This window comes from Oncorhynchus clarkii, chromosome 4, assembly GCF_045791955.1.
Source record: "Oncorhynchus clarkii lewisi isolate Uvic-CL-2024 chromosome 4, UVic_Ocla_1.0, whole genome shotgun sequence".
Classification (NCBI taxonomy): domain Eukaryota; kingdom Metazoa; phylum Chordata; class Actinopteri; order Salmoniformes; family Salmonidae; genus Oncorhynchus; species Oncorhynchus clarkii.
Window position 1 is genome coordinate 81,832,114 of NC_092150.1, and position 25,658 is coordinate 81,857,771.

The following is a 25,658-nucleotide window of genomic DNA, read 5'->3' on the forward strand; positions in this document are numbered from 1 at the left end:
TCATCCTAACAGATACTGTGTTTAAAAAAAAAACTCTGCTGTGTTTACACAAATCATATAAAAAAACTCTGCTGTGTTTACACAAATCATATAAAAAAAAAACTCTGCTGTGTTTACACAAATCATATAAAAAAACTCTGCTGTGTTTACACAAATCATATAAAAAAACTCTGCTGTGTTTACACAAATCATATAAAAAAACTCTGCTGTGTTTACACAAATCATATTAAAAAAAACTCTGCTGTGTTTACACAAATCATATAAAAAAACTCTGCTGTGTTTACACAAATCATATAAAAAAACTCTGCTGTGTTTACACAAATCATATAAAAAAACTCTGCTGTGTTTACACAAATCATATTAAAAAAAACTCTGCTGTGTTTACACAAATCATATAAAAAAACTCTGCTGTGTTTACACAAATCATATAAAAAAACTCTGCTGTGTTTACACAAATCATATAAAAAAACTCTGCTGTGTTTACACAAATCATATAAAAAAACTCTGCTGTGTTTACACAAATCATATAAAAAAACTCTGCTGTGTTTACACAAATCATATAAAAAAACTCTGCTGTGTTTACACAAATCATATTAAAAAAACTCTGCTGTGTTTACACAAATCATATAAAAAAACTCTGCTGTGTTTACACAAATCATATAAAAAAACTCTGCTGTGTTTACACAAATCATATAAAAAAACTCTGCTGTGTTTACACAAATCATATAAAAAAACTCTGCTGTGTTTACACAAATCATATAAAAAAACTCTGCTGTGTTTACACAAATCATATAAAAAAACTCTGCTGTGTTTACACAAATCATATAAAAAAACTCTGCTGTGTTTACACAAATCATATAAAAAAACTCTGCTGTGTTTACACAAATCATATAAAAAAACTCTGCTGTGTTTACACAAATCATATAAAAAAAAAAACTCCTGATGGCAAGCTTTATTCTGGCAGAGATCTGATGTAAGTGATGTCATTCGATGTTAGTGTAATTACTTTGCTAAAAGCTTTTAACAAATGAGCCTGCATGCTGTAATCCCTCACTAACAGCAAGACATGTTTTAAACCTTTATTTAACTAGGCAAGTCAGTTAATAACAAATTCTTATTTACAATGACGGCCAAACCCGGACAACGCTGGGCCAATTGTGCGGCACCCTATGGGGACTCCCAATCACGGCCGGATGTGATTCAGCCTGGATTCAAACCAGGGACTGTAGTGTCAGGTCTTGCACTTGAGATGCAGTGCCTTAGACCGCTGCTCCACTCTGGAGCCCAAGCAAAGCATATTCCTCCCTGTCTATGTACATACCGCATGCTATGTTTTCATTTTGACCCACATCATTATTGATTCTAATAAAGTATATTGTATTAGTACAGTTTATTATCCTGTCCTCTCCAATGCAACTCTCTTTAGTTACTTGGATGTAAATAAAAACATGTTGCATGGGTCCTTCATGCCTGTGTTCCTCTTGTTTTACTGATATGTTGTCTGTTTGTTGCCTGACTAGAAAGTTACTGCGTTATGTGCAACATGTCAGCGTTAGTACTACAAACGGATATAGTAGTGCTCTGTTGGATCAAGACAATTCACAGCAGAACTAAAACAATTCTGTGGTCTTCTGATGGATGGATCAGCCAAGAGACTGAACCTGCCATTAGGTTATGAGACATAAGCAAATAACTGTATTTGGCAACTTTGCTCAAGTTGTCTACTCAACATAAGCATCTTTCCATCATCCCTTATAGAAATGTTCAGTTAGTTAGTTAGTTAGTGTAAACATGGTACCTCAACATATTATCATCGTAGCAGTACAGGTAGTCTATAGAGCTACATTATATTTACTCTACCACATGCTCAGGTCCAATGACCTCATCCAAGCAGCATTAACCCTAGCCTGGTCAAAACAGACTGAACGGAAAAAACTGTGTTTAACCAGGCTACTTCAAACCTTCTGCAACAATCCACTTTGATCCACCTAACGGGTTGAAATCAAATGATGAAACCAAATGGGTTTCAATGTTCTGAGGGATGGATTTGGATGTAACGCTCTCAACAGGCTAAACATCTAAATGAGTGTTGATGCTGGGAGTTGTGAGAGGAGAGGTTGGGCTAGAGGCATGGCTACAGTTTCAGGAGTCACACAAACCCACTCAAAGCTGTGTCCGACACCAACACAGTCAATGCCAAGTCCAAGATAATGAACACTGACAGATGCTTGGTCCTAGAGGCATCATTTAGTCACAGGAAAGAGGAACAGTCTTCGTTGAGGTTGGTGTGTGCCTGGGGGGTAAAGTCTTCAATAAACCCACAGGGTGGGTATATGAGGAACAGTCACTATTAGGACCATAGGGTAAAGGGTACGGTCTTTGACGGGATGACCACAGGCTGGCCACAGGCTGTGAAGTGGTCTCTGATACACAGTTATGTCTAATCGGTCTGGTCGCAAATCTTTGTGTGTACACTGGGATACTATTACATGTGTTGAGGGAAAGGGAAAAATAGTGTGTGTGTCTCCCTCTGTGTGTCTGTGAGTGTCTCTCTCTCTGTGTGTGTATGTGTGTGTGTGTGTGTGTGTGTGTGTGTATATGTCTCTGTGTGTGTGTGTGTGTGTGTGTGTTGGCTGTGGGTTAGGATAACTCTGGGTTATCCTCAGAGAGCTGAGTGGGATACCCCTGTCTATACATGAAGGTGAGAAGAAACAGTGCCACGTCGTGTGAACACCAATAGGCTGTGTGCGAGGTCACCGCCGACCAATAGCGGCTCTCCACCATGCCTTCTCGCAGCTCAAAGTCAATGCGCCTCTCCAACTCCACTGTAACACAAAGAAAGACAGAGTTAAAACACACACTTGTAATACTAGCCATAGATACTGTAACCAAACAGAATTAGAAAAGAGAATAGGAAAAGGACATAGATCATAGTAAAGTTCACTGCTGGTTTCCCATAACAATATGACAGAGCATACCTGGGTTTTTCAAACACTTTATATACTAACATTTGATTTAGCTTGAGTTTGTACTTTTGGTTATGTTACAGGGCAGAGTTTCTACATTTCCTCATGATGATACAGGTTTGGTTATGTTACAGGGCAGAGTTTCTACATTTCCTCATTATGATACAGGTTTGGTTATGTTACAGGGCAGAGTTTCTACATTTCCTCATGATGATACAGGTTTGGTTATGTTACAGGGCAAAGTTTCTACATTTCCTCATTATGATACAGGTTTGTTTATGTTACAGGGCAGAGTTTCTACATTTCCTCATGATGATACAGGTTTGGTTATGTTACAGGGCAAAGTTTCTACATTTCCTCATTATGATACAGGTTTGGTTATGTTACAGGGCAGAGTTTCTACATTTCCTCATGATGATACAGGTTTGGTTATGTTACAGGGCAGAGTTTCTACATTTCCTCATGATGATACAGGTTTGGTTATGTTACAGGGCAGAGTTTCTACATTTCCTCATTATGATACAGGTTTGGTTATGTTACAGGGCAGAGTTTCTACATTTCCTCATGATGATACAGGTTTGGTTATGTTACAGGGCAAAGTTTCTACATTTCCTCATTATGATACAGGTTTGGTTATGTTACAGGGCAGAGTTTCTACATTTCCTCATGATGATACAGGTTTGGTTATGTTACAGGGCAAAGTTTCTACATTTCCTCATTATGATACAGGTTTGGTTATGTTACAGGGCAGAGTTTCTACATTTCCTCATGATGATACAGGTTTGGTTATGTTACAGGGCAGAGTTTCTACATTTCCTCATGATGATACAGGTTTGGTTATGTTACAGGGCAAAGTTTCTACATTTCCTCATTATGATACAGGTTTGGTTATGTTACAGGGCAGAGTTTCTACATTTCCTCATGATGATACAGGTTTGGTTATGTTACAGGGCAGAGTTTCTACATTTCCTCATTATAATACAGGTTTGGTTATGTTACAGGGCAGAGTTTCTACATTTCCTCATGATGATACAGGTTTGGTTATGTTACAGGGCAGAGTTTCTACATTTCCTCATGATGATACAGGTTTGGTTATGTTACAGGGCAGAGTTTCTACATTTCCTCATGATGATACAGGTTTGGTTATGTTACAGGGCAGAGTTTCTACATTTCCTCATTATGATACAGGTTTGGTTATGTTACAGGGCAAAGTTTCTACATTTCCTCATGATGATACAGGTTTGGTTATGTTACAGGGCAGAGTTTCTACATTTCCTCATTATGATACAGGTTTGGTTATGTTACAGGGCAGAGTTTCTACATTTGCTCATTATGATACAGGTTTGGTTATGTTACAGGGCAGAGTTTCTACATTTCCTCATGATGATACAGGTTTGGTTATGTTACAGGGCAGAGTTTCTACATTTCCTCATTATGATACAGGTTTGGTTATGTTACAGGGCAGAGTTTCTAGATTTCCTCATGATGATACAGGTTTGGTTATGTTACAGGGCAGAGTTTCTACATTTCCTCATGATGATACAGGTTTGGTTATGTTACAGGGCAGAGTTTCTACATTTCCTCATGATGATACAGGTTTGGTTATGTTACAGGGCAAAGTTTCTACATTTCCTCATGATGATACAGGTTTGGTTATGTTACAGGGCAGAGTTTCTACATTTCCTCATGATGATACAGGTTTGGTTATGTTACAGGGCAGAGTTTCTACATTTCCTCATTATGATACAGGTTTGGTTATGTTACAGGGCAGAGTTTCTACATTTCCTCATGATGATACAGGTTTGGTTATGTTACAGGGCAGAGTTTCTACATTTCCTCATTTTAATACAGGTTTGGTTATGTTACAGGGCAGAGTTTCTACATTTCCTCATGATGATACAGGTTTGGTTATGTTACAGGGCAGAGTTTCTACATTTCCTCATTATGATACAGGTTTGGTTATGTTACAGGGCAGAGTTTCTACATTTCCTCATTATGATACAGGTTTGGTTATGTTACAGGGCAGAGTTTCTAGACGTCTTCATTCCACGGAGGTTTTCCGGGCCACTGTGCTCTGGCTTCTTGGTTGTATTGCCAGGTTACTGTTAAAGCACTTTGTGGCTAATTGAGGTAAGACAGTAATTCTGCTCATAGATGATGCATGTACAGTATGAACTACACATTGACACATCCAGCCCAAAGCAGGACGTTTAAAAAATACTTAGTAGTTGCCAAAGTGTGTCTTTAAGGACCTTGGGCACTGACCAGCCAGGCTAATAGACTGCAATTTTTACCAGCCCAGGTCCAAAATCTGTGCCATGCGATAATTGAAAAGACAACATTTCATTAACCGATGGGCTAGTTGGACACATTTTCTACTAGCCTGGTCTGAAAAGTACTAGCCACGGGCTAGCTTGATTTCCATCCCTGATACGTACATGTGGTGTTGTCCAGGATAGCCGAGGTGGACCGAGATATGGACTCTATTTCCCTTGTCTCCTCTACTACAGGTAACTTCTCTAACTCCGTAGCCACACCCTCCTCTCCTGATATGGCATTATCCACCTCCAAGACCCCGCCCTCTGAATCGGAAGGCTCCTCCTCCACGTTGCCCACCTGACCACTTGAGCGTGAGAAGCGGGAGAAGAAGATCCCGCCAATGCCTTTCCCGAGACTGGCCGCACCTGCCGACATGGAGAACACAGCGAAACTCAAAGACAGACAGACACACACACATACAAACACACGAACACGCACACACAATCACATTGAGCAGCACAGCACAGGACAGTACATATCAATCAACTAATGTGTCCTCACAGATATAGGCAGGAAAACACAATAACATTTAAATTGTACATAGCACACCCACGCATTTACAAATAATTACATTAGATTTGGTCCTACACTGCAAAGTGTTCTTTAAAAAAATATGATCTAATCCTGAATAAAGGAAATATAAGGAATCAGAGGTCTTCTAGTGTCAATCCCTGTGATAAGACTTAATTGCTCTCCCTTGATTTGTTGAGGCTGTGTTTTCTGGACAGTGATTCAGCTATGCAAGCTACTTCTGTTTCAGCGAGATCAAATTACATCTTTCCACAAAATGACATATATACAAAAGTATGTGGACACCTGCTCGTCGAACATCTCATTCTGAATTCCTGGGCATTAATATGGAGTCGGTCCCCCGCTTGACTGCTATAAAAGCCTTGACTCTTCTGGGGAGGCTTTTCACTAGATGTTGGAACATTTCTGTGAGGACTTGCTTCCATTCAGCCACAAGAGCATTAGTGAGGTCGGGCACTGATGTTGGGCGAATAGGCCTGGTTTGCAGTCGGCATTCCAATTCATCCCAAAGGTGTTCAATGGGGTTGAGGTGAGGGCTCTGTGCAGGCCAGTCTAGTTGTTCCACACCGATGGACAAACCATTTCTGTAAGGACCTCGCTTTGTGCACAGGGGCTTTGTCATGCTGAAAAGGAAAAGGCCTTACCCAAACTGTTGCCACAAAGTTGGAAGCACAGAAATGGTCTGGCATCCGCCAAACCTAGATTAGTCCGTCGGACTGCCAGATGGTAAAGCGTGATTCATCACTCCAGAGAACGCGTTTCCACTGCTCCAGAGTTCAATGGTGGCAGGCTTTGCACCCGAGGACAGACAATTTTTACGCACTACGCTCTTCAACACTCAGTGGGTCCGAGGCGGAGCCTTTGTTGCTCCTAGACATTTCCACTTCACAATGACAGCATTTACAGTTGACTGGGGCAGCTCTAGCAGGGCAGAAATTTGACGAACTGACTTGTTGGAAAGGTGGCATCCTATGACGGTGCCACGTTGAAAGTCACTGAGATCTTCACTAAGGCCATTCTACTGCCAGTGTTTGTCTATGGAGATTGCATGGATGTGTGCGCGATATAATACACCTGTCAACAACGGGTGTGGCTGAAATAGCCAAATCCATTAATTTGAAGGTGTGTTCACATACTTTTGTGTATGTGGGTGGGTCTGTCCTTGACTGAACCCAAACAGCCTACGCTCTCCACTACGACCTAACAGCCCACTCTCTCCACTACGACCTAACAGCCCACTCTCTCCACTACGACCTAACAGCCCACTCTCTCCACTACGACCTAACAGCCCACTCTCTCCACTACAACCTAACAGCCCACTCTCTCCACTACGACCTAACAGCCCACTCTCTCCACTATCACCTAACAGCCCACTCTCTCCACTATCACCAAACAGCCCACTCTCTCCACTATGACCTAACAAAAGAAGGCGATTTCAGGAGTCCAAAATAAAAAACAACAACGAGGTAAACAAACAGTAAAGTCTAAATAGCAAGGAGATAAAAATAAAGAACCTGTCACAGAAAGTCCTTATGTCTCTCCCTTCCTCCCCCTTCTCTCTCCCGCCCCCTCTCTCACCCATAATGCTGGCTTTCCCCAGATTTGTGATGGACTCTCCGTAGTGTCTTCGGGTCTGAGGGGGGGAGGTACAGGGGCTGGGGAGGCTCTCCGTGTCCGAGATGGATGCTCTCTCCTTCAGTGCAGGGTTGAGCAGCGTGGGACGGATCTGGTCGTACGGTGTCGGACTACATGTGTTATACCTGTAGAACCCGGTCACAATAAATACATGTCATTCACAAACATGGAAATTCCTGATTCATACAACACTGCTCCAGGGGTGCTGCTCTGTCGCCGATTATTTGCTGTTCCCAATCTGTGTTTGTGTGTGTGTGTGTGTGTGTGTGTGTGTGTGTGTGTGTGTGTGCTGACTGTGAACTAGTATATTCAAAATAACATATTAAATCCACTACTCACCAGTGTATTTGGACAGGTGAAATGTTACTGTAGTTCTTTAAGATCAGCGGCTCCAATCGGTAAGCCTGAAAATACAGCCATAGGCATCATTAAGCACATCCATCATGCCGTCAGCAATCTCGATACTGGAACCCAGAACCAAATCTTGCTGCGCTAGCTAGCTAGCCGCTTGATGTGATTCTGGAGGCGGAAATGACAGCTGAGCCTCTACCAAAGCTCTTCCCCTTTCACCTTCCAATCCTTTATAGGTACAGTATATTACAGTACCCCATCAGTGACTGACTGCATGACTGAATGACTCTACTGTCTGGTTCAGTTGGTTGGCTCACCACAGGGTCGGTAGGATGAAAGACGTTGAAGAGACGTTGGCAGATGGATTTGGGTAAGATGTGATCCTGAGTCACGTTGTTCCCCGGTCGGATCCCTCGTAACGCCAAGAACACGGCAAGGGGAGAACCCATGCAGAAAAAGTTCTCCACCTAGAAGCAAATAAACGGCGCAGAGAACATCAGAGGATGTCAAAGGGTTCCTTCCCAGCTCAGGAGGTCTGTCACGACAATGAGAAGGAATGGAATAAAGAATATGTCACCTTAAATTTCAAGGCTGAAGAAGAACCTTCAGATGACGGGGATTGCAACCCAGCAAACTGATTTTCTAAATCTTGTAACCTTTTAGACATGAATGCAACACAACATTATCACACAACTATAAATTAACATAAACATTTAACACTGGGGACAACTTACAGTGGTCGACTGGGTGACCACGGTGTCGTGTTCATCTGTTTGGTGCCTAATGAATATGACCCTGGCTAGTGAGTGTCTACCGACCTGAGTCGTGTGAGTCTCATCTCCTCTTGTAGTTGACGCCCCTGACAGCTTGGCCAGCGATCTTGCATCTCCTCGGGGTCGGCCCATAGTTCTTCATGACGGAAGCGTACCGGATCCCAGCCTGTCATGATGTCGAAGGTTATGACACAACCCAGGGAGTGGGACACGATGGACACCTTGCCACTCTCCCCAAACTCAGGGTTCCGCATGCAGAAGAGGCTGTAGAGACGATTCAGCTCCTGAGTTAAACCCTTAGTGATCTACAGAGACAAACAGTGGGACCAATTAGATTTTGTGTGTGGCTGAGAGTGCTTTCTGTGTGGGACTGTTCAATGCAACACATGATAAATGTGTGTGTTTGTGTGTATATGTGTGTGTGAGGATCTCACCTCGTCTCTGTACAGAGGGCTGGTGTAGTACATGATGTCCATGGCACTGCTGTTGAGCATATCCCTGAGTCCACGAACCTTGTCTGGAGTGATGGAGTCCACCGTGTCTACAACCATCACACACACACACACACACACACACAGCCAAAGTCATCAACAAAGAACACATTTCAACCCGTCTGGTGAAAAGCCCAGTCCAATACAGCATGTACAGTAAACAACTGTTTTATTGTTGTCATAAGGCTAAAGCACAAACAGACCAGTGGGTTCACAGGTTAAGTTGTTTGTCTTAATTACACAACAACAGCTGTTACTGCATTTACCTCTTAGAACAAATTGCAAGTGAGATCTAAAGTAGATGTGGAAAAATATTACACAACCACATACAATGTTACTCACATGATAAAAACAGACACCACATCCTGCAATCTATGCTACCACAGACAACGTTTCCACCACTTAGGTGTTCAATCTAGGCTACCACAGACAACGTTTCCACCACTTAGGTGTTCAATCTATGCTACCACAGACAACGTTTCCAAAACGTAGGTGTTCAATCTATGCTACCACAGACAACGTTTCCACCACTTAGGTGTTCAATCTATGCTACCACAGACAACGTTTCCACCACTTAGGTGTTCAATCTATGCTACCACAGACAACGTTTCCACCACTTAGGTGTTCCATCTATGCTACCACAGACAACGTTTCCACCACTTAGGTGTTCAATCTATGCTACCACAGACAATGTTTCCAAAACGTAGGTGTTCAATCTATGCTACCACAGACAACGTTTCCACCACTTAGGTGTTCAATCTATGCTACCACAGACAACATTTCCACCACTTAGGTGTTCAATCTATGCTACCACAGACAACATTTCCACCACTTAGGTGTTCCATCTATGCTACCACAGACAACGTTTCCACCACTTAGGTGTTCAATCTATGCTACCACAGACAACGTTTCCACCACGTAGGTGTTCAATCTATGCTACCACAGACAACATTTCCACCACTTAGGTGTTCAATCTATGCTACCACAGACAACATTTCCACCACTTAGGTGTTCAATCTATGCTACCACAGACAACATTTCCACCACTTAGGTGTTCAATCTATGCTACCACAGACAACATTTCCACCACTTAGGTGTTCCTTTTTTTTCATTTCACCTTTATTTAACCAGGTAGGCTAGTTGAGAACAAGTTCTCATTTACAACTGCGACCTGTCCAAGATAAAGCATAGCAGTGTGAACAGACAACACAGAGTTACACATGGAGTAAACAATAAACAAGTCAATAACACAGTAGAAAAAAAAAAAGAAAAAAAAATCTATGCTACCACAGACAACGTTTTGACCACATAGGAGTTCAATAGGTCACAAATACCTCCATCCAGGCACAGTTTGGACCTCCACTCCACAGGAAGGAACTCCACGTGTCCTGTGGAACGATCTGAGAAATGCTTCTCCTCCATCTTTCTAGCAGCCTCCCTCATCCTATAGAAGAGTAATGGCACAGACACAGATCCACATTAAGAAAAAATACATCTCCAAGAATATTTGGTCATATTTCCTATGAAAACCCACTTTGTGAAGCATTATACATGCATTACTAATGCATCAAAATGCTAAACATACAGTTTGTGATTACCACATGAAGCAGGTTGACAGAATGCCAAGAGTGTGCAAAGCTGTCATCAAGGAAAAGGATGGCTACTTTGAAGAATCTCAAATATAAAATATATTTTGATTTGTTGAACACTTCTTCGGTTACTACATGATTCCATGTGTTATTTCATAGTTTTGATGTCTTCACTATTATTCTACAATGTAGAAAATAGTCAAAATAAAGAAAAGCCTTGAATGAGTAGGTGTGTCCAAATGTTTGACTGGTGCTGTAGGTGATAATAGTTGCTCATTAACAATGGTTCCGTGAGAACCTTAGATTTAGTCCTCCAATGTTTGGTATACTTTCTCATACTCTGCTCACTTTCCCCATAATATGACTATATTATAAACATATTAGATTGTATAACACCCGTTGACAGGGTCTGAGAGAGTTTTATACCATATCGTCACTGAGTTCCTTGTTCCTGTAACTCACATGCTTGTGTTCCTGATGATGCGGCCCTGGTCCATCTTCTGGCCAATCCCGTGCACCACAAAGACGATGTGTGTTGTTTCGGGCGGGGTGTCCTCGGGCGCTGCCTCTTCCACATAGCCCCGATGGAGACGCGTCCCACTACTGCCAGCTGAGGAGGAATTAAACCAGCTCTTTTACCATATACAGTGCCTTGCGAAAGTATTCGGCCCCCTTGAACTTTGCGACCTTTTGCCACATTTCAGGCTTCAAACAAAAAGATATAAAACTTTATTTTTTTGTGAAGAATCAACAACAAGTGGGACACAATCATGAAGTGGAACGACATTTATTGGATATTTCAAACTTTTTTAATAAATCAAAACCTGAAAAATTGGGCGTGCAAAATTATTCAGCCCCTTTACTTTCAGTGCAGCAAACTCTCTCCAGAAGTTCAGTGAGGATCTCTGAATGATCCAATGTTGACCTAAATGACTAATGATGATAAATACAATCCACCTGTGTGTAATCAAGTCTCCGTATAAATGCACCTGCACTGTGATAGTCTCAGAGGTCCGTTAAAAGCGCAGAGAGCATCATGAAGAACAAGGAACACACCAGGCAGGTCCGAGATACTGTTGTGAAGAAGTTTAAAGCCGGATTTGGATACAAAACTATTTCCCAAGCTTTGAACATCCCAAGGAGCACTGTGCAAGCGATAATATTGAAATGGAAGGAGTATCAGACCACTGCAAATCTACCAAGACCTGGCCGTCCCTCTAAACTTTCAGCTCATACAAGGAGAAGACTGATCAGAGATGCAGCCAAGAGGCCCATGATCACTCTGGATGAACTGCAGAGATCTACAGCTGAGGTGGGAGACTCTGTCCATAGGACAACAATCCTGGCCTTTATGGAAGAGTGGCAAGAAGAAAGCCATTTCTTAAAGATATCCATATAAAAAGTGTCGTTTAAAGTTTGCCACAAGCCACCTGGGAGACACACCAAACATGTGGAAGAAGGTGCTCTGGTCAGATTAAACCAAAATTGAACTTTTTAGCAACAATGCAAAATGTTATGTTTGGCGTAAAAGCAACACAGCTCATCACCCTGAACCCACCATCCCCACTGTCAAACATGGTGGTGGCAGCATCATGGTTTGGGCCTGCTTTTTTTCAGCAGGGACAGGGAAGATGGTTAAAATTGATGGGAAGATGGATGGAGCCAAATACAGGACCATTCTGGAAGAAAACCTGATGGAGTCTGCAAAAGACCTGAGACTGGGACGGAGATTTGTCTTCCAACAAGACAATGTTCCAAAACATAAAGCAAAATCTACAATGGAATGGTTCAAAAATAAACATATCCAGGTGTTAGAATGGCCAAGTCAAAGTCCAGACCTGAATCCAATCGAGAATCTGTGGAAAGAACTGAAAACTGCTGTTCACAAATGCTCTCCATCCAACCTCACTGAGCTTGATCTGTTTTGCAAGGAGGAATAGGAAAAAATGTCAGTCTCTCGATGTGCAAAACTGATAGAGACATACCCCAAGCGACTTACAGCTGTAATCGCAGCAAAAGGTGGCGCTACAAAGTATTAACTTAAGGGGGCTGAATAATTTTGCACGCCCAATTTTTCAGTTTTTGATTTGTTAAAAAAGTTTGAAATATCCAATAAATGTCATTCCACTTCATGATTGTGTCCCACTTGTTGTTGATTCTTCACAAAAAAATACAGTTTTATATCTTTATGTTTGAAACCTGAAATGTGGCAAAAGGTCGCAAAGTTCAAGGGGGCCGAATACTTTCGCAAGGCACTGTACAAGAGTACAGGGAAACAGGGAAGGGCAGGAAGACCCGCTGGAGAAAACTAACTGACAACATTATACCAGAGTTGACAACTGAATGGTACAAAAGATCACCCATTCTCTGCTCATTAATGAGTCATTCAATAAATTGCTGGATGTTTTTACACGTTTTGTTGTTGTCATCCTATCCATTTCAGATGTTGTTGTTGTTGTTGTTGCGCATGGATGTCACTTTGTATTGAACGCCATATTAGTATAAATAAAAACTTGAACTTGATTAGCCTACTGTAACTGTACAGTTATGTAGAGTACCAAAACAAAGTATTTGAGCAAATCCCACAAAAGACTGCTAGTTCTTAGTCGGGATCATTATGAGATGATGAGACATTACAAGGGGTTCATACATGCTTATGAAAAGTCTTACAATACATTATAACCATAATAGGATGCATCGTACCTGCAGCTTTTAAGTAAGGTGTTACACACCATATTGTAGGCAGTGAAACACAGAGGATTCCTAATTCATGTCAGTGGGGATACAAACCTTTGGAGAAGCCCAGTCTCTGGGTGACAGTGCGTGCGATCTTGGAGGTGGTGGCATCACTGTAGAGATACACCTCGTCCACACTGTGCCAGTCCACATGGCTTCGGCTCAGTTTCAAACTGTGGATTGCTGGAGGAAGACGAGGAACAGTAATTAACACAGACCTATTGACTTCATTCCGTTCATGTGAATTAATTCTCCAGTGACGTTTGGAGAAGTCCCACTTGCACGCACTTAAACAGTAGTCGTGTTCAGTAGTGTTCAGTAGTTACTACATGGAAGAAGATGGTCCCAAACAGATATGAACTTGTCCAATAAGAATCGCTTGATTTTCTTTTCTGCTTTAAAACATGTTCCTACGGCGTATCCTAATGAACATGACACAGCTGTCATGTATGTCGTCAATCTGCCATTTTTTCCTTCCATTTTTACTATGACAGTTTGTATTCAGTTTGTATTCACGTTCAGGTGAACCTCTGAATGTCCACCTGGTTTCGAGGTCAGCTGACCAGAGCTTTCTTTGTGACGCTGGCCTAAATGGTTTGACAGTACAGAAAGACAGCCTACACACAGTAGAGTGACTCACTTACTGTAGTGCTGAACAGTAGCCAGTGTTGTCTGTCGTTAGGTACAGGGACAATGAAAGCACTTGGGAGCAGAATATATTTTGCGTAGCCATGTGCAATGTTCTAGCTATGTTTTGTTCTTTCTTTATTTAAAGTGTTTGTTTTTGGGTGCAGAACCAGTGGGGTGTGTGTTCATTCATATCCTTCACATACACCCTTCATCGACACGGTCACAACCGACGCCCCACACGGCGGCATGCCCATGTCCCACTTGCCATTGAGTCCATCCACTTTACCATCCTTGTTGTCCACTGTGGTGGTCACCACTTCAATGGTGGCCTCGTAGGTCTCCCTCGTCTGGTGCCCCCTGAAACGGGCAAGGTGCTCCAGCTCGATGAGGTCACTCTCGTCTTCCTCAAGGGGAAGCCACGTGCCGTCGACGAACCACTGACCCCTCATCACGGCTATACGGTCCTGCTCTGTGGACATACAGAGGGATTACACTGTGGTTATGGTGATGTCGGTGCACCTCTATTGAATGGGCAGTATCAGTTGCTCAATCTGTGCTCTGACAGGTTTGGGACTGTTATGGCAGCCGTGTGATATAATCAGGATTAACATAACAAACACTGAGGGAGAGAAGTATCGTCTATAGTGATAAGAATAGGCTACTCACGGTTCCAGTAGACGGGGTAACATTCTTTGTCTTTAACGTCCACTTCGTAGAGACCACCTCTGACGCAAACAGCCTCAACGTTTACACTTATGGAATCCAGGTCGAGTTCATCTTTCTCCCATTCTCTGTCCCCTCCAACCTCTGCGTCCCCTGTCGCCGTCTCTGCTTGAACAGCTCCCCCGTGTGCCACATCTTCCAGTTGGGGTTCGGAACCCGTGGCCGAATCACTGGCTTCCTCTTGTTCGGTGGTGGGACTCCGACATTTGACCTTGCAGGGATTTAGTTCACATAATTTGCGGTAAATTACTTCAATTTTCAAAGAGTCGTGTCCAACAAATGGCTTCCATGTTCTCTTGTCCTCTTTGTAGAACCATCGCACTTCCTCTGGTCCCAGCTCGGTGACGACCTCCCCGCGGTGCCTGGAACTGGTGGAGCGGTTACGTTTCTTTGTAGTCACATTCCCATCACTTTCGGTGTAGTTCAGGTCGTTTGTGATATCCAAATAGTCTGTCCCCGAGTCGGGGAGAGGATGATAGCCCGAGTAAGCTTCCTCCACTAGGCCCAATAGCATGCTGTCCTGAGATAAACGGTGATCGCCTAGCAGCAGCGGAGGCAGGTGTATTTCCAAGCCGGACTGGACCGAGTCCATCTCCCCATGTATATTCTCTCCCATCGGGTCCTCGTAGCAGGTCACAAACACATCATTGGCCATATCCCAGTCATTGCTGCTCACGGAATTATTGTCCGAGCTCAGTTGACAGGAGGTCGACTTTATGTCCTTAAAATTGCTCATGACTTGACAAAAAACAGCCTATTGTCCAAATAAACAATATAGTCTAGCCTACGTCCTCAACCTTATTTCTGTGCCTTTTGCTTACCTAATGGTTTGGCATTGATAGGTCCAGGACTAACGGTTTCAAAACCTTCTCCTTGCTTATTACCACAAATGCCACCATCTGTGCGCCGGTTCATCCACTCTCCCAGAAATGGGCTACCGAAATTGAGACTTTTTGAAATGATTGAAAGATAGATCTACTGGCAGGAACAAAGTGGGACTCTGGGGAGGCTATCCGTTCACCTATTGTATTCGCCCTCCTATCTGCGGTTTGCTTACTACAGATGGTAGGCTAAGTGCTCCTCCCAAATGCGCGAAAAAATGCGCATGAGTGTATGTGCACAGGACACCGTAGTGACGGAAGTGCCTGCTATGGAGGATACGAATGTATTTTTTATCCACGGGTTTGATCATAAATCGGTTTATTTATCGTTAGCCAGATTAAAAATGGCAGCAGTGTTTCTAGTTATGTTGTATGAATATTCTCCTTTATTTTACATTAGTGTCATATCCTTATGTTTCGTTGTTACCGCCGCCATGGTCCTCGGCTGGTAGGTTTATCAAATTGCCTTGACAACAACATTAGGATATGGTTATTAAATGAAGGGCTTATTTTAGCCTACATATAACGTTGCTAGCTATCTGTCGTATCTACATTTAGAAGTCAGTCATGTTTATATTCTGTTAAGTAAAGTCAAATTCCTCCTCTCTTTCGCTGTAATAAAGATGGCAAAAGGCGTTGATCGTTTGACAGCATACCATTATTGCTACATTGACATCTCACGTGACAAAAATACAGTGACGCAATGTTCGGCACGCGAGAAAATGAAACATTGTGGCGTTGGATAAACATGGGACTCCGGAAACTGGAACATGGTGACATTGCCTCTGAAGTGAACTGTAATGTTCACTTTTCTGCACTGTTGTCTACTTTATTTATTACAACATTAAAGTGGTTGGCAGAATTTTAAAATTAATTTATAATGTCCTACACAAATTGTCATACTTTTCAAGAGGTTGGCTTTTAGAGAGCGTTTTTTTATTATTATATATCATCCCCAGAAATGAGATGATATAAACTTTTATTTAAAAAAATGGTGTGCGTGCAATATCAATTTGTCAAGTTGTTATGTAGGCTACTTCGAAAATCTCGTCTGATCTCTTATACACACAACATAATGGAATATCTCCATTCAAATCTTCTGTGCTGTTCCACCTCGTCCCCCCATAGGTTTGGTTTCGATGTCCCAGTGATTCTTCGTAGCTCTGATGAGACTGAGTCAGTCTTGCCTGTCCCAGAGAAGAGGATGGTTCAGGTGACCAACCCCTTTGCCCTGGAGATGGGGACCTCTGGGGTGGCCTCTGTGACTGGTAAGAGAGCATACAAGGACAGTTATAATGCAACACACAACACATCGGGCCAGATTCCTGGACCCAGATGAACCCTCCAGGTCCAAAAAGCTATTTCAATGTACATTCGGGGGAATCGGGCCCATATAGTATAGTGTTATATTAGGTCCATGCCCCATACTATGTTATAGGTGTGCCGCCATCAATTATATATAAATGTAGATTTTATTGCATATTTTAAACTGGGTAGTTTGGGTCCTGGATGCTGATTGGATGAAACAAAAATACTTGTGTACTGTACTATTTCTGGTTGTAACAAGTTCATAATAGCAATAAGGCACCTCAGGGTTTTGTGATATATGGTCAATATACCACGGCTAAGGGCTGTTCTTAGGCACAACGCAACGGGGAGTGCTAGGACACAGCCCTTAGCCATGGTATATTGGCCATATATCGCAAACCCCTGAGGAGCTTTACTGCTATTATAAACTGGTTACCAACGTAATTAGAGCAGTAAAAATAAATGTTTTGTTATACCCATGGTATACGGTGTGATATACCACAGCTTTCAGCCATCAGCATTCAGGGATCGAACCACCCAGTTTATAATAAAGCAATAAGGTATGGGGGTGTGTGGTATATGGCCCAAGAACAGCGTTGTGTCGTGCCTAAGAACAGCCCTTAGCCTTGGTATATTGGTCATATACCACAAACCCCAGAGGAGCCTTATTGCTATTATAAACTGGTTACCAACGTAATTAGAGAAGAAAAAATAAATGTTTTGTAATACTTTGGTATACGGTCTGATATACCACGGCTGTCAGCCAATCAGCATTCAGGGCTCGAACCACCTAAGTTATAATGGCATTGCATCGCACTTAAGAACATCCCTTACCACACCCCCTCGGGCCTTATTGCTCAATTATAAACTGGGTGGTTTGAACCCTGAATGCTGATTGGCTGACAGCTGTGGTATAACAGTCCGTATATCACAGGTATGACAAAACATATACTTTTACTGATCTAATTTTGTTGGTAACCAGTTTATAATAGCAATAAGGCACCTCGGGGGTTTGTCGTATATGACCAATATACCATGGCTACGGGCTGTATCCAGACACTCAGTGTTGCGTCAGTCTTAAGAACATCCCTTAGCCGTGGTATATTGGCCATATACCACATCCCATCGGGACTTAATCATTCAATCAACAATGAATCATTCATTATTTTCCTCCTTTCAGAGGGTGTGTCCCTGCGTCCATGCTGCCTGGAGCCCTGTGTTCTGAGCTGTTACTGGGGTTGTGGTGTCCATGCCCTCCAGGGGGCGCTACAGACCCACCAACATGGCCCCTGCAGGCTCAGCACACCACAACAGTTCCAGGAAGCCCTGCACTTCCAGTACCACCACTGCCAAAGTTTTCAGTATCCTTCCCAGGGGCTACAATGTGATAATCTGTGTCATTGTTGCTTCCTTAGTTTAGTATTATTAGTACGTTTTCTACATGTGATGGTCCGATTTGATATTCAGGTTCTAGAAGATATTATTTTCTCATGTTATGTTTATCCTTTATGATATATCGCAAGTTTCATTGATGTATTATGATATATCATGATATTTAATCATTGTGATATTTAGATGTTACACTAAGATTGAGGATGGATGGAATACATGCAAGGCAAATTCATGTCTTTCAGTTCAGTTTCATCATGTATTTCACCCCTTAACCAAAGCCTCAGTATCAGTGGAGAGAACAGAGAGGAGCACTACAGCGAGATGCCAGCTGAACTGAGGATCACTGATTTTGGTCATTTGCCACGGGAACGTTATCCCCTGGTGGCTCTCCTCACCCTGGCTGAGCCTGAAGCCAGGGACACATACAACATTGTGAGTATGACTGTCATGGTAACACTTGAACATGGGTAAGCTGGAAGTAGAAGCCTAAATGTTGTTGTCCATTAGTTTACTCCAATTCGGAGAGGGGTGGTAGGGTTAGGGGAACATAATGAAGGAAATATGAATACAATAAACACCCCGGTAGAAGGTGTCCTCAGTAAGTTTAACGGTATCTTCTCTGCGTGGGTGTTGTTCTAGATGTGACACTCATTATCCCTCTCTCTGGTTCAGGCCGCCAGTGTCACCGTAGTCCATGTTCCAGATGACAAATACAGCCTGTCGGCACGGATCCTGTTTCAATACCTCCTCACGGCACAAGGGAACATGTATGAGTTAAAGGTATAGCTTTGTTTCTTTATTCATCATTTATTCATCCAGTCCCATTGAAACAGGAATATATGTTTCTATGAAGTGGGCAAGGGCTCAGTGAGAATACAGTAGCCTGTCATTACCTTCTTCTGATATTTCATTGTGTTCCATTATCCATACTAGCTTTCCACTTAGAATGTAGGCCAATACATTGCTTTCTTCTTAGTGGTATGCTATTGTAGATATTGAAATAAATTGTTGGCTGTTAAGAGCAAGTCTGATGCTGGCAGTTGACGTTCTCATAAATGCCATGGTAACTGTTGTCTGTTTCCTCCTCCAGTCACTCTTTATGTCAGCTGAGAGCATGGGGTTGTCAGGGGCGACTGACCCCGCCCCTAGCACAGAGATACCACCAGAACGACAGGAAAGAGAACATGGAAAGGAGGAAGAGAAGACACCAGGAATCGAAGATGAAGAGGAGTGGTCACAGGAGGGAAAAGCCAAAGACTGTGTTGTGTGTCAGAATGCACCTGTTAACCGTGTTCTGCTACCCTGCAGGCACGCCTGTGTGTGTGACGGCTGTGTCCATCACTTCCAACACTGCCCCATATGCAGAGCTTTCGTATTGGAGTCGTTTGCCCTGTTCCACAATTCCCCTATGGGGGAGGAAGATGAGGAAGAATGAACTGTGATGCAGCAGGTCAATGTCATTAGAGTAGCTATATGGTGGCCAGGATGTGCATGAGCATTATCACTATAGGTACTGGTCCAATACAGATATAATAGTACCGTTTCATGGGAATCAGTGTCTATCATAGAATGGATGTGATATGGTTTTACGCCAAAGTCATCTATTGGACATTTCAAACTGTTGTAGGGCTGTGAGCATATACATTTTATCACGTTGATAGTTGTGTTGTAAACTATTCCTTAATCGGTTTGTAAACAATGTATGTAGATATGGAAAACCTATTTGTTTTTATGTGTAATGTATAGATGTATTTTATTTATTATCAATATACCATACATTAAGTTGTTTTTCTTCTTCTCCTGAGCATTGATCGGACATTTTTTGGAAATTGGCAAAGAAGCCAAACCCGACACATCACAGCTTTATCGAGGTAAAAAAACAGCATAACAGTGATCAGTATGATAAAGTTTTTAATATGGCATACTCCTTTTGTATGCTTTTACAGATACAGCCGCTTCAATGGCAACAGTATTTATTGGCTCGTTAATATAATCCTAAATACTGGGCAGAAATGTAACACTACGAGAGGGTAGAGACAATGTATGCTGGTCCCATATCTGTAGCTGTTCTGAGGTCACTTCTTGGCAACTCTATAGAAATGGTTATCTGATAACAACAGATCCCTAATCCACTTTTCCCCCCCCAAGAAACTTTTCTGCATCATACAACTTGGCAAAAAAATGGTTTTACTGGTGAGAACACCCCAACAGCAAACCTCCCCACGTTCACATATAGAAATAAAGATATAGGAATTTATATGGGCTTGTAGTCCAGCTTGGATTCAAGCTTCTTCGAATCGGCCACCTTGCGAACCGCCTTCATGAAATCCTCTTGAGTGACGTACTCGTGATCGGTACGGATCGCAAACATACCTGGTAGACCGAAAGAGACCCGACTTAGGCAGATCAAAATGCGGTTGGATTCAAGAAAAATCACTGTTTTTGTCAAGCTAAACTGATAATGTACGAGTTAGTCATGACAGCTACCTGCTTCAGTGCAGACATTTCTCAAATCGGCTCCGTTGAAGCCATCCGAAAGCTTCACGATCGCTTCGTAATCTGAGAAGAAAAAAAGCCAACATTGATTAAAAAAAAAAAACGTACCAGAACTCTAAAACATGACTTAAACCTAATATGTCCCAGCTGTGTTCAAATCAACACACCTATCTCTCCGTGTTTGGTGATGGGGCCAGAGTGGATCTTCAGGATGTCCAAACGGGCCTGTTCATTGGGCAGCTCAACATCTGTTGGAACAGTAGAAATAACCACGTCACTTTTCATACCATAGAGATTTACATGTGTTCCTACCTGGTTGTAAAAAGAAGGAAGTGGAGGGAGATCATTGTGACCCTATGTCCCAAAGGGGATAAGGTACTGTATGGCTCAGTTGGTTCAGCATGGCCCATGCAACATCAGGATTGTGGGTTCGCGTCCCGGCGGCACCCATGTGAAAAATTTATGAAGCATGACTAAGTCTACTTAACGGCATATATTATAATATGATGAGTAAGTATGAAGCACACTGGGTAATGATGATGGACAGAGAGATGAAGAACCTACGGATCTTTCGGTCCAGTCTGCCGGGACGCAGCAGCGCGGGGTCCAGGGTGTCAGGCCGGTTGGTGGCCATGATCATCTTGACTCTGTGCAGGGTGTCAAAGCCATCCATTTGGTTCAGCAGCTGGGTGCACACAGAGATAAGACGGTGAAAATCCAATTCAGCGAGGATTATCTGCCATGGATCCTAATAATGTTAAACACCTTACAGTAATACCCTTCGCTTATTGAAATGCCAGTCAAGCTTACTGCAAGCTACACGTCATCGAGTTGTCTTATCTTCAACATCCCCACAATATATACTGTATGGACCAAGCCACAGAACCAGGTCTTCCCCAAATAAATGTTTTATTGAACCATCATTCTCATAGAAAGCAACGTTTGTTGAACAATATCAATTCTATGTAACATATCTAAGTGTTATGGTCGCTCATTTTACCTCCATCAGAGTCCTCTGGATCTCTCTGTCAGCTGACGTGCCCTCTGAGAACCTTCGGCCACCTTGGAGAGAAAAACAAGTATTTAACTTACAACACATTCCCAGTTCCCAGACACTGCACACAATGCTGAGCAAAGAGAGAAGGAATAGATATGGCATCAGGGTTCAGAATGCTTAGCCTGGTCCCAGAACTGTTTGTGCTGTATAGCCAACTTGGTTGACAATGACCATAGCAGTTGGCTATACAGTGAAAACTGATCTGGGGCCAGGCTACAGCTCAGGATGCTCACCGATGGCGTCTATCTCATCCATAAAGATGATGCAGGGCTGGTGGTCCCTGGCATAGTTGAACATCTCCCTGATGAGCCTGGCGCTCTCTCCAATGTACTTATCCACAATGGAGCTGGACACAACCTGCCACAGGGGGACACAGTGTCAGCCAAGTTTTTAAAAGAATGGTGAAGAGAGTCAGAAAGGCCAGTGGAGTTAAACAAAGCGTAGCCTACAAGTCACCTTGAGGAAGTTACAGTCCATCTGACTGGCCACCGCTCTGGCCAGAAGAGTCTTTCCGGTGCCTAATCAAAAGTGCATAAAGAAAATCTATGAATAAACCCTCAGGACCTCAGTGACGTAACTTATTTGCATTATTCAGGGTGAATCTCAAAAGTCTTTCCGTGATTCACCGCACCCTTTATTCCTTGACCTCCTTCTCAAAACACATTGGAGGAGAAGGTGCGAGGGGCGGGACCTTAGATCTTCTCATCCAATGTGTTTTGAGAGGTAGGTGAAGGAATCAAAGACATGAGAAATCAAGGAAACACTTGAGATTCAGCCTCGGTCTAGAGTGAAATCCTGCTAGATAGTGACTTACCTGGAGGTCCGTAGAGCAGGCAGCCCTTTGGAGGGATAATCCCCACCCTCAGGAATAGCTCAGGGTTGGTGAGGGGCAGCTCAATCACCTGGAACACAGGGGGAAGGTCATATAGAAAACCTCAGGAAAAACACGTACCCCCATTTTCTAAGAATATCATAAGTATACTGTAGGATGTAGTAGAAGTACCTCTCTCAGTTCACGGATCTGCTCGGCCAAGCCCCCGATCTCTGAGTAAGAGATGCTGCCTGGGTCTTCATGGGACATGTTGTACACCAAGGGGTCCACCTCTCTGGGCAGATATCTGAGGTGGGGAAGGGACATGTTAACTGCCATCACCAGCAACATTTAAGGCTGACATACCTTTTACTTGGAACATTTTGTTTCAGTAGACTGAATTGACAGTTGCTCACACGCTGTGTGTGTGTTGTGGTTTTGAGCATGCGTGCGTGTACAGTGCCTACCTCATAATGGTGAGGGTGGTCATGTCCAGGGCCACTCTTGTGCCTGGTTTGAGCTGCGATTTATCCAGCTGTGTGAAAATGACAGATAGATGAGCTCCATTACAATCATGGAGAGGTGATACTGACACTCACTGAAAGTAAATAAATGCTGATGATACAAGGGTACGTCATGGCTCAAGACTTACTTGTCTGCGGCAGCCAACAACATAGCGAGGGCCATTGGTTGCCTTGACAATGACTGAAGACAGGAAGAGGATGAACATGACATAATATGTAATGCTGAAGGGTCAGACGTATATGACCTAGGTATATAATGAGTCGTGGGACGATTGCAATGTTACAACTTACATTTCTCCTCTGTCAGCTGTTTGAGCACTTCACCGACAATCTGCATAAGTATTACAAGAAGTTGCAGTTAAAATCCGTTCTTTATGATACGGAGACAATTTTAGTACACTATTGCCCATCAATAAATCATGGTGTGTGAATTCACCATCTTACCTGACCAACACTTTGTAAGGCCTTCAGGTCATTTTCAGATTTTTCATATTGTTTTGTTTGTTCCTTGAGCTGTTCCCTCACTGAAAACACAGAATACAAGTATGAAATCAAGCTATGTAACGTTAGCAAGCTAGTTAACTTTAGCTAGAAGGTAGGGCTGTGCTAACTAGTTAGTTAACGTTAGCTGATCCTTTGTTATTGTTTTAATGTTCAAGATAAATTCTAACTACTATTGTTTTCTAGCGGTCTTGGCAAATAGCTGGTTAAATAGCTTGCTAAGCACAGCGAATACACTTCAATATACGGTTAACTGCAGCTGTTTTGGTAGCTAGCATTTTGCTAACGCGTTAGCCGGTTGTCAAGACCATTCATTTCTATGACCGACTCTACTGCATGACAATGCGAGTTAGCCAACAACCGATTAGCTAACTGGTCATGTTGGTTATTTTAGTTCGATAACCCCTTTTATGTGTATTACTCTGAAATATTGACAAAGGCAAGCAAAAATATAACTTACACTCTTTTAAACGTCCATCAATCTCTTTATGTTCAAGTAATCTTTTTCTGTAATCTTGAAGTCCCTTTTCTCTGGTGTCAGCCATTTTGCCTCTATGAATTGTGGGAATTGTAAACTACTTCTTCTTCTTCTTCTTCTTCTTCTACTTCTTCTTCTTCTTCTTCTACTTCTGTGGATTTTATATGGCGGTTGGCAACCAACTTTATGGTGCATTACCGCCTCCAACTGGACTGGAGTGTGAACCAGAGACTGGCCTTCTGTGTCCCAGTCTCAGCCTTGTGATGACACTTTCTTGGCCTTCTCTCTCAGCCTGAGGACCTCCCTGCCCCCACCTTTTCCTGGATCTTATACAGTTGTCTTCCCTTACTCTCCCTGTTCCACAACTCTTGCCACTTATTTTTAACCACTGTTCTTATTAATTCCTTGACTTCTGTTTTACTGATGGACAATTCCGTCTCAACATTAGGATGTTTAAGAGCCTGCTTGGCAATAATATCCACTTCCTCATTCCCCTCTACTCCCACATGAGCTGGTACCCAGAGGAACATCACAAATATCCCCATCTGTTTCACCCTGTACAAGCACTGCAAAACCTCATACAATAGATCCTGTCTGCTCTGTGACACAAATGAATGTAAGCTGTACAAATGAATCAGTGCAGCACATAAGTCAGAGCAGATGACTACCCTGTCTGGCCTCACCTCCTCCACACACACTGCAGCCAATAGTATGGCCAACAACTCCATTGTGTAAACAGATAAATGATACGTTGCTCTTTTTGTCACTGCCACCTTAAACTCAGGAACACTAAAAGCTGCTCATGTCCTCTCTATTTAGGGGTCCTTTTCATTATTCTTTTTATTTATTTATTTCACATTTATTTAACCAGCTAGGTTAGTTGAGAACAAGTTCTCATTTGCAACTGCGACCTGGCCAAGATAAAGTAAAGCAGATTGACATATACAACATCACAGAGTTACACATGGAATAAACAAACATACAATCAATAATACAGTAGAAAAGTCTATTCACAGCATGTGCAAATGAGGTAGGATAAGGGAGGTAAAGGCAATAAATAGGCCATGATGGTGAAGTAATTACAATATAGCAATTAGACACTGGAATGGTAGAATGTGCAGAAGATGAATGTGCAAGTAGAGATACTGGGGTGCAAAGGAGCAAGATAAATAAATAAATACAGTATGGGGATGAGGTAGATTGGATGGGCTATTTACAGATGGGCTATGTACAGGTGCAGTGATCTGTGAGCTACTCTGACAGCTGGTGCAAGTGAGGGAGGTAAGAGTCTCCAGCTTTAGTGATTTTTGCAGAACGTTCCAGTCATCGACAGCAGAGAACTGGAAGGAAAGGCGGCCAAAGGAAGAATTGGCTTTGGGGGTGACCAGTGAGATATACCTGCTGGAGCGCGTGCTATGGGTGGGTGCTGCTATGGTGACTAGTGAGCTGAGATAAGGCAGGGCTTT

General features: G+C 42.7%; 3 protein-coding genes across 4 annotated transcripts; 1 reads left to right on the forward strand and 2 right to left on the reverse strand.

The window, feature by feature from the left end:
• Positions 1-940: 940 nt before the first annotated feature.
• LOC139407872 (phospholipase DDHD1-like) lies at positions 941-15,790 on the reverse strand. Of its 2 annotated transcripts, none has more exons than XM_071151744.1 (13): positions 14,688-15,788; positions 14,287-14,490; positions 13,446-13,574; positions 11,118-11,265; positions 10,401-10,510; positions 9,010-9,116; positions 8,621-8,880; positions 8,380-8,458; positions 8,120-8,269; positions 7,791-7,855; positions 7,395-7,576; positions 5,405-5,650; positions 941-2,825 (listed from the first exon to the last, which is right to left on the reverse strand). In XM_071151744.1, exons 1-13 carry the CDS (start codon positions 15,478-15,480, stop codon positions 2,641-2,643), a joined length of 2,658 nt encoding a protein of 885 aa, XP_071007845.1. In that variant the 5' UTR covers positions 15,481-15,788; the 3' UTR covers positions 941-2,640. The 2 variants fall into 2 exon arrangements, with proteins under 2 accessions (XP_071007845.1, XP_071007846.1); XM_071151745.1 differs by having other exon boundaries at positions 2,590-2,825; positions 14,308-14,490; positions 14,688-15,790.
• Positions 15,791-15,849: 59 nt separating this feature from the next.
• LOC139407359 (cell growth regulator with RING finger domain protein 1-like) lies at positions 15,850-20,121 on the forward strand. Its single transcript, XM_071151074.1, has 6 exons — positions 15,850-16,073; positions 16,754-16,893; positions 18,114-18,294; positions 18,610-18,757; positions 18,998-19,105; positions 19,416-20,121. Exons 1-6 carry the CDS (start codon positions 15,850-15,852, stop codon positions 19,758-19,760), a joined length of 1,146 nt encoding a protein of 381 aa, XP_071007175.1. The 3' UTR covers positions 19,761-20,121.
• A 98-nt stretch (positions 20,122-20,219) lies between these two features.
• On the reverse strand, positions 20,220-24,336 carry LOC139407358 (26S proteasome regulatory subunit 10B-like). Its single transcript, XM_071151073.1, has 14 exons — positions 24,175-24,336; positions 23,658-23,737; positions 23,505-23,544; positions 23,342-23,394; positions 23,157-23,224; positions 22,882-22,996; positions 22,693-22,780; positions 22,335-22,396; positions 22,112-22,235; positions 21,822-21,883; positions 21,386-21,506; positions 20,989-21,069; positions 20,813-20,884; positions 20,220-20,698 (listed from the first exon to the last, which is right to left on the reverse strand). Exons 1-14 carry the CDS (start codon positions 24,257-24,259, stop codon positions 20,580-20,582), a joined length of 1,170 nt encoding a protein of 389 aa, XP_071007174.1. The 5' UTR covers positions 24,260-24,336; the 3' UTR covers positions 20,220-20,579.
• Positions 24,337-25,658: the final 1,322 nt, after the last annotated feature.

Coding starts and splice junctions, on each gene's coding strand:
- LOC139407359 (XM_071151074.1), top strand. CDS start 15,850: ATGAGTGTATGTGCACAGGACACCGTAGTGACGGAAGTGCCTGCTATG. Junction 16,894..18,113: donor TGGGGTGGCCTCTGTGACTG/GTAAGAGAGCAT, acceptor TCCTCCTTTCAG/AGGGTGTGTCCCTGCGTCCA. Junction 19,106..19,415: donor GGAACATGTATGAGTTAAAG/GTATAGCTTTGT, acceptor TTCCTCCTCCAG/TCACTCTTTATGTCAGCTGA.
- LOC139407872 (XM_071151744.1), bottom strand. CDS start 15,480: ATGAGCAATTTTAAGGACATAAAGTCGACCTCCTGTCAACTGAGCTCG. Junction 11,266..13,445: donor GAGACTGGGCTTCTCCAAAG/GTTTGTATCCCC, acceptor ATTCCTCCTCAG/CTGGCAGTAGTGGGACGCGT. Junction 7,577..7,790: donor TCACCTGTCCAAATACACTG/GTGAGTAGTGGA, acceptor CGGGTTCTACAG/GTATAACACATGTAGTCCGA.
- LOC139407358 (XM_071151073.1), bottom strand. CDS start 24,259: ATGGCTGACACCAGAGAAAAGGGACTTCAAGATTACAGAAAAAGATTA. Junction 21,884..22,111: donor GGATGAGATAGACGCCATCG/GTGAGCATCCTG, acceptor TTTCTCTCCAAG/GTGGCCGAAGGTTCTCAGAG. Junction 21,070..21,385: donor CAGACTGGACCGAAAGATCC/GTAGGTTCTTCA, acceptor CTGTTCCAACAG/ATGTTGAGCTGCCCAATGAA.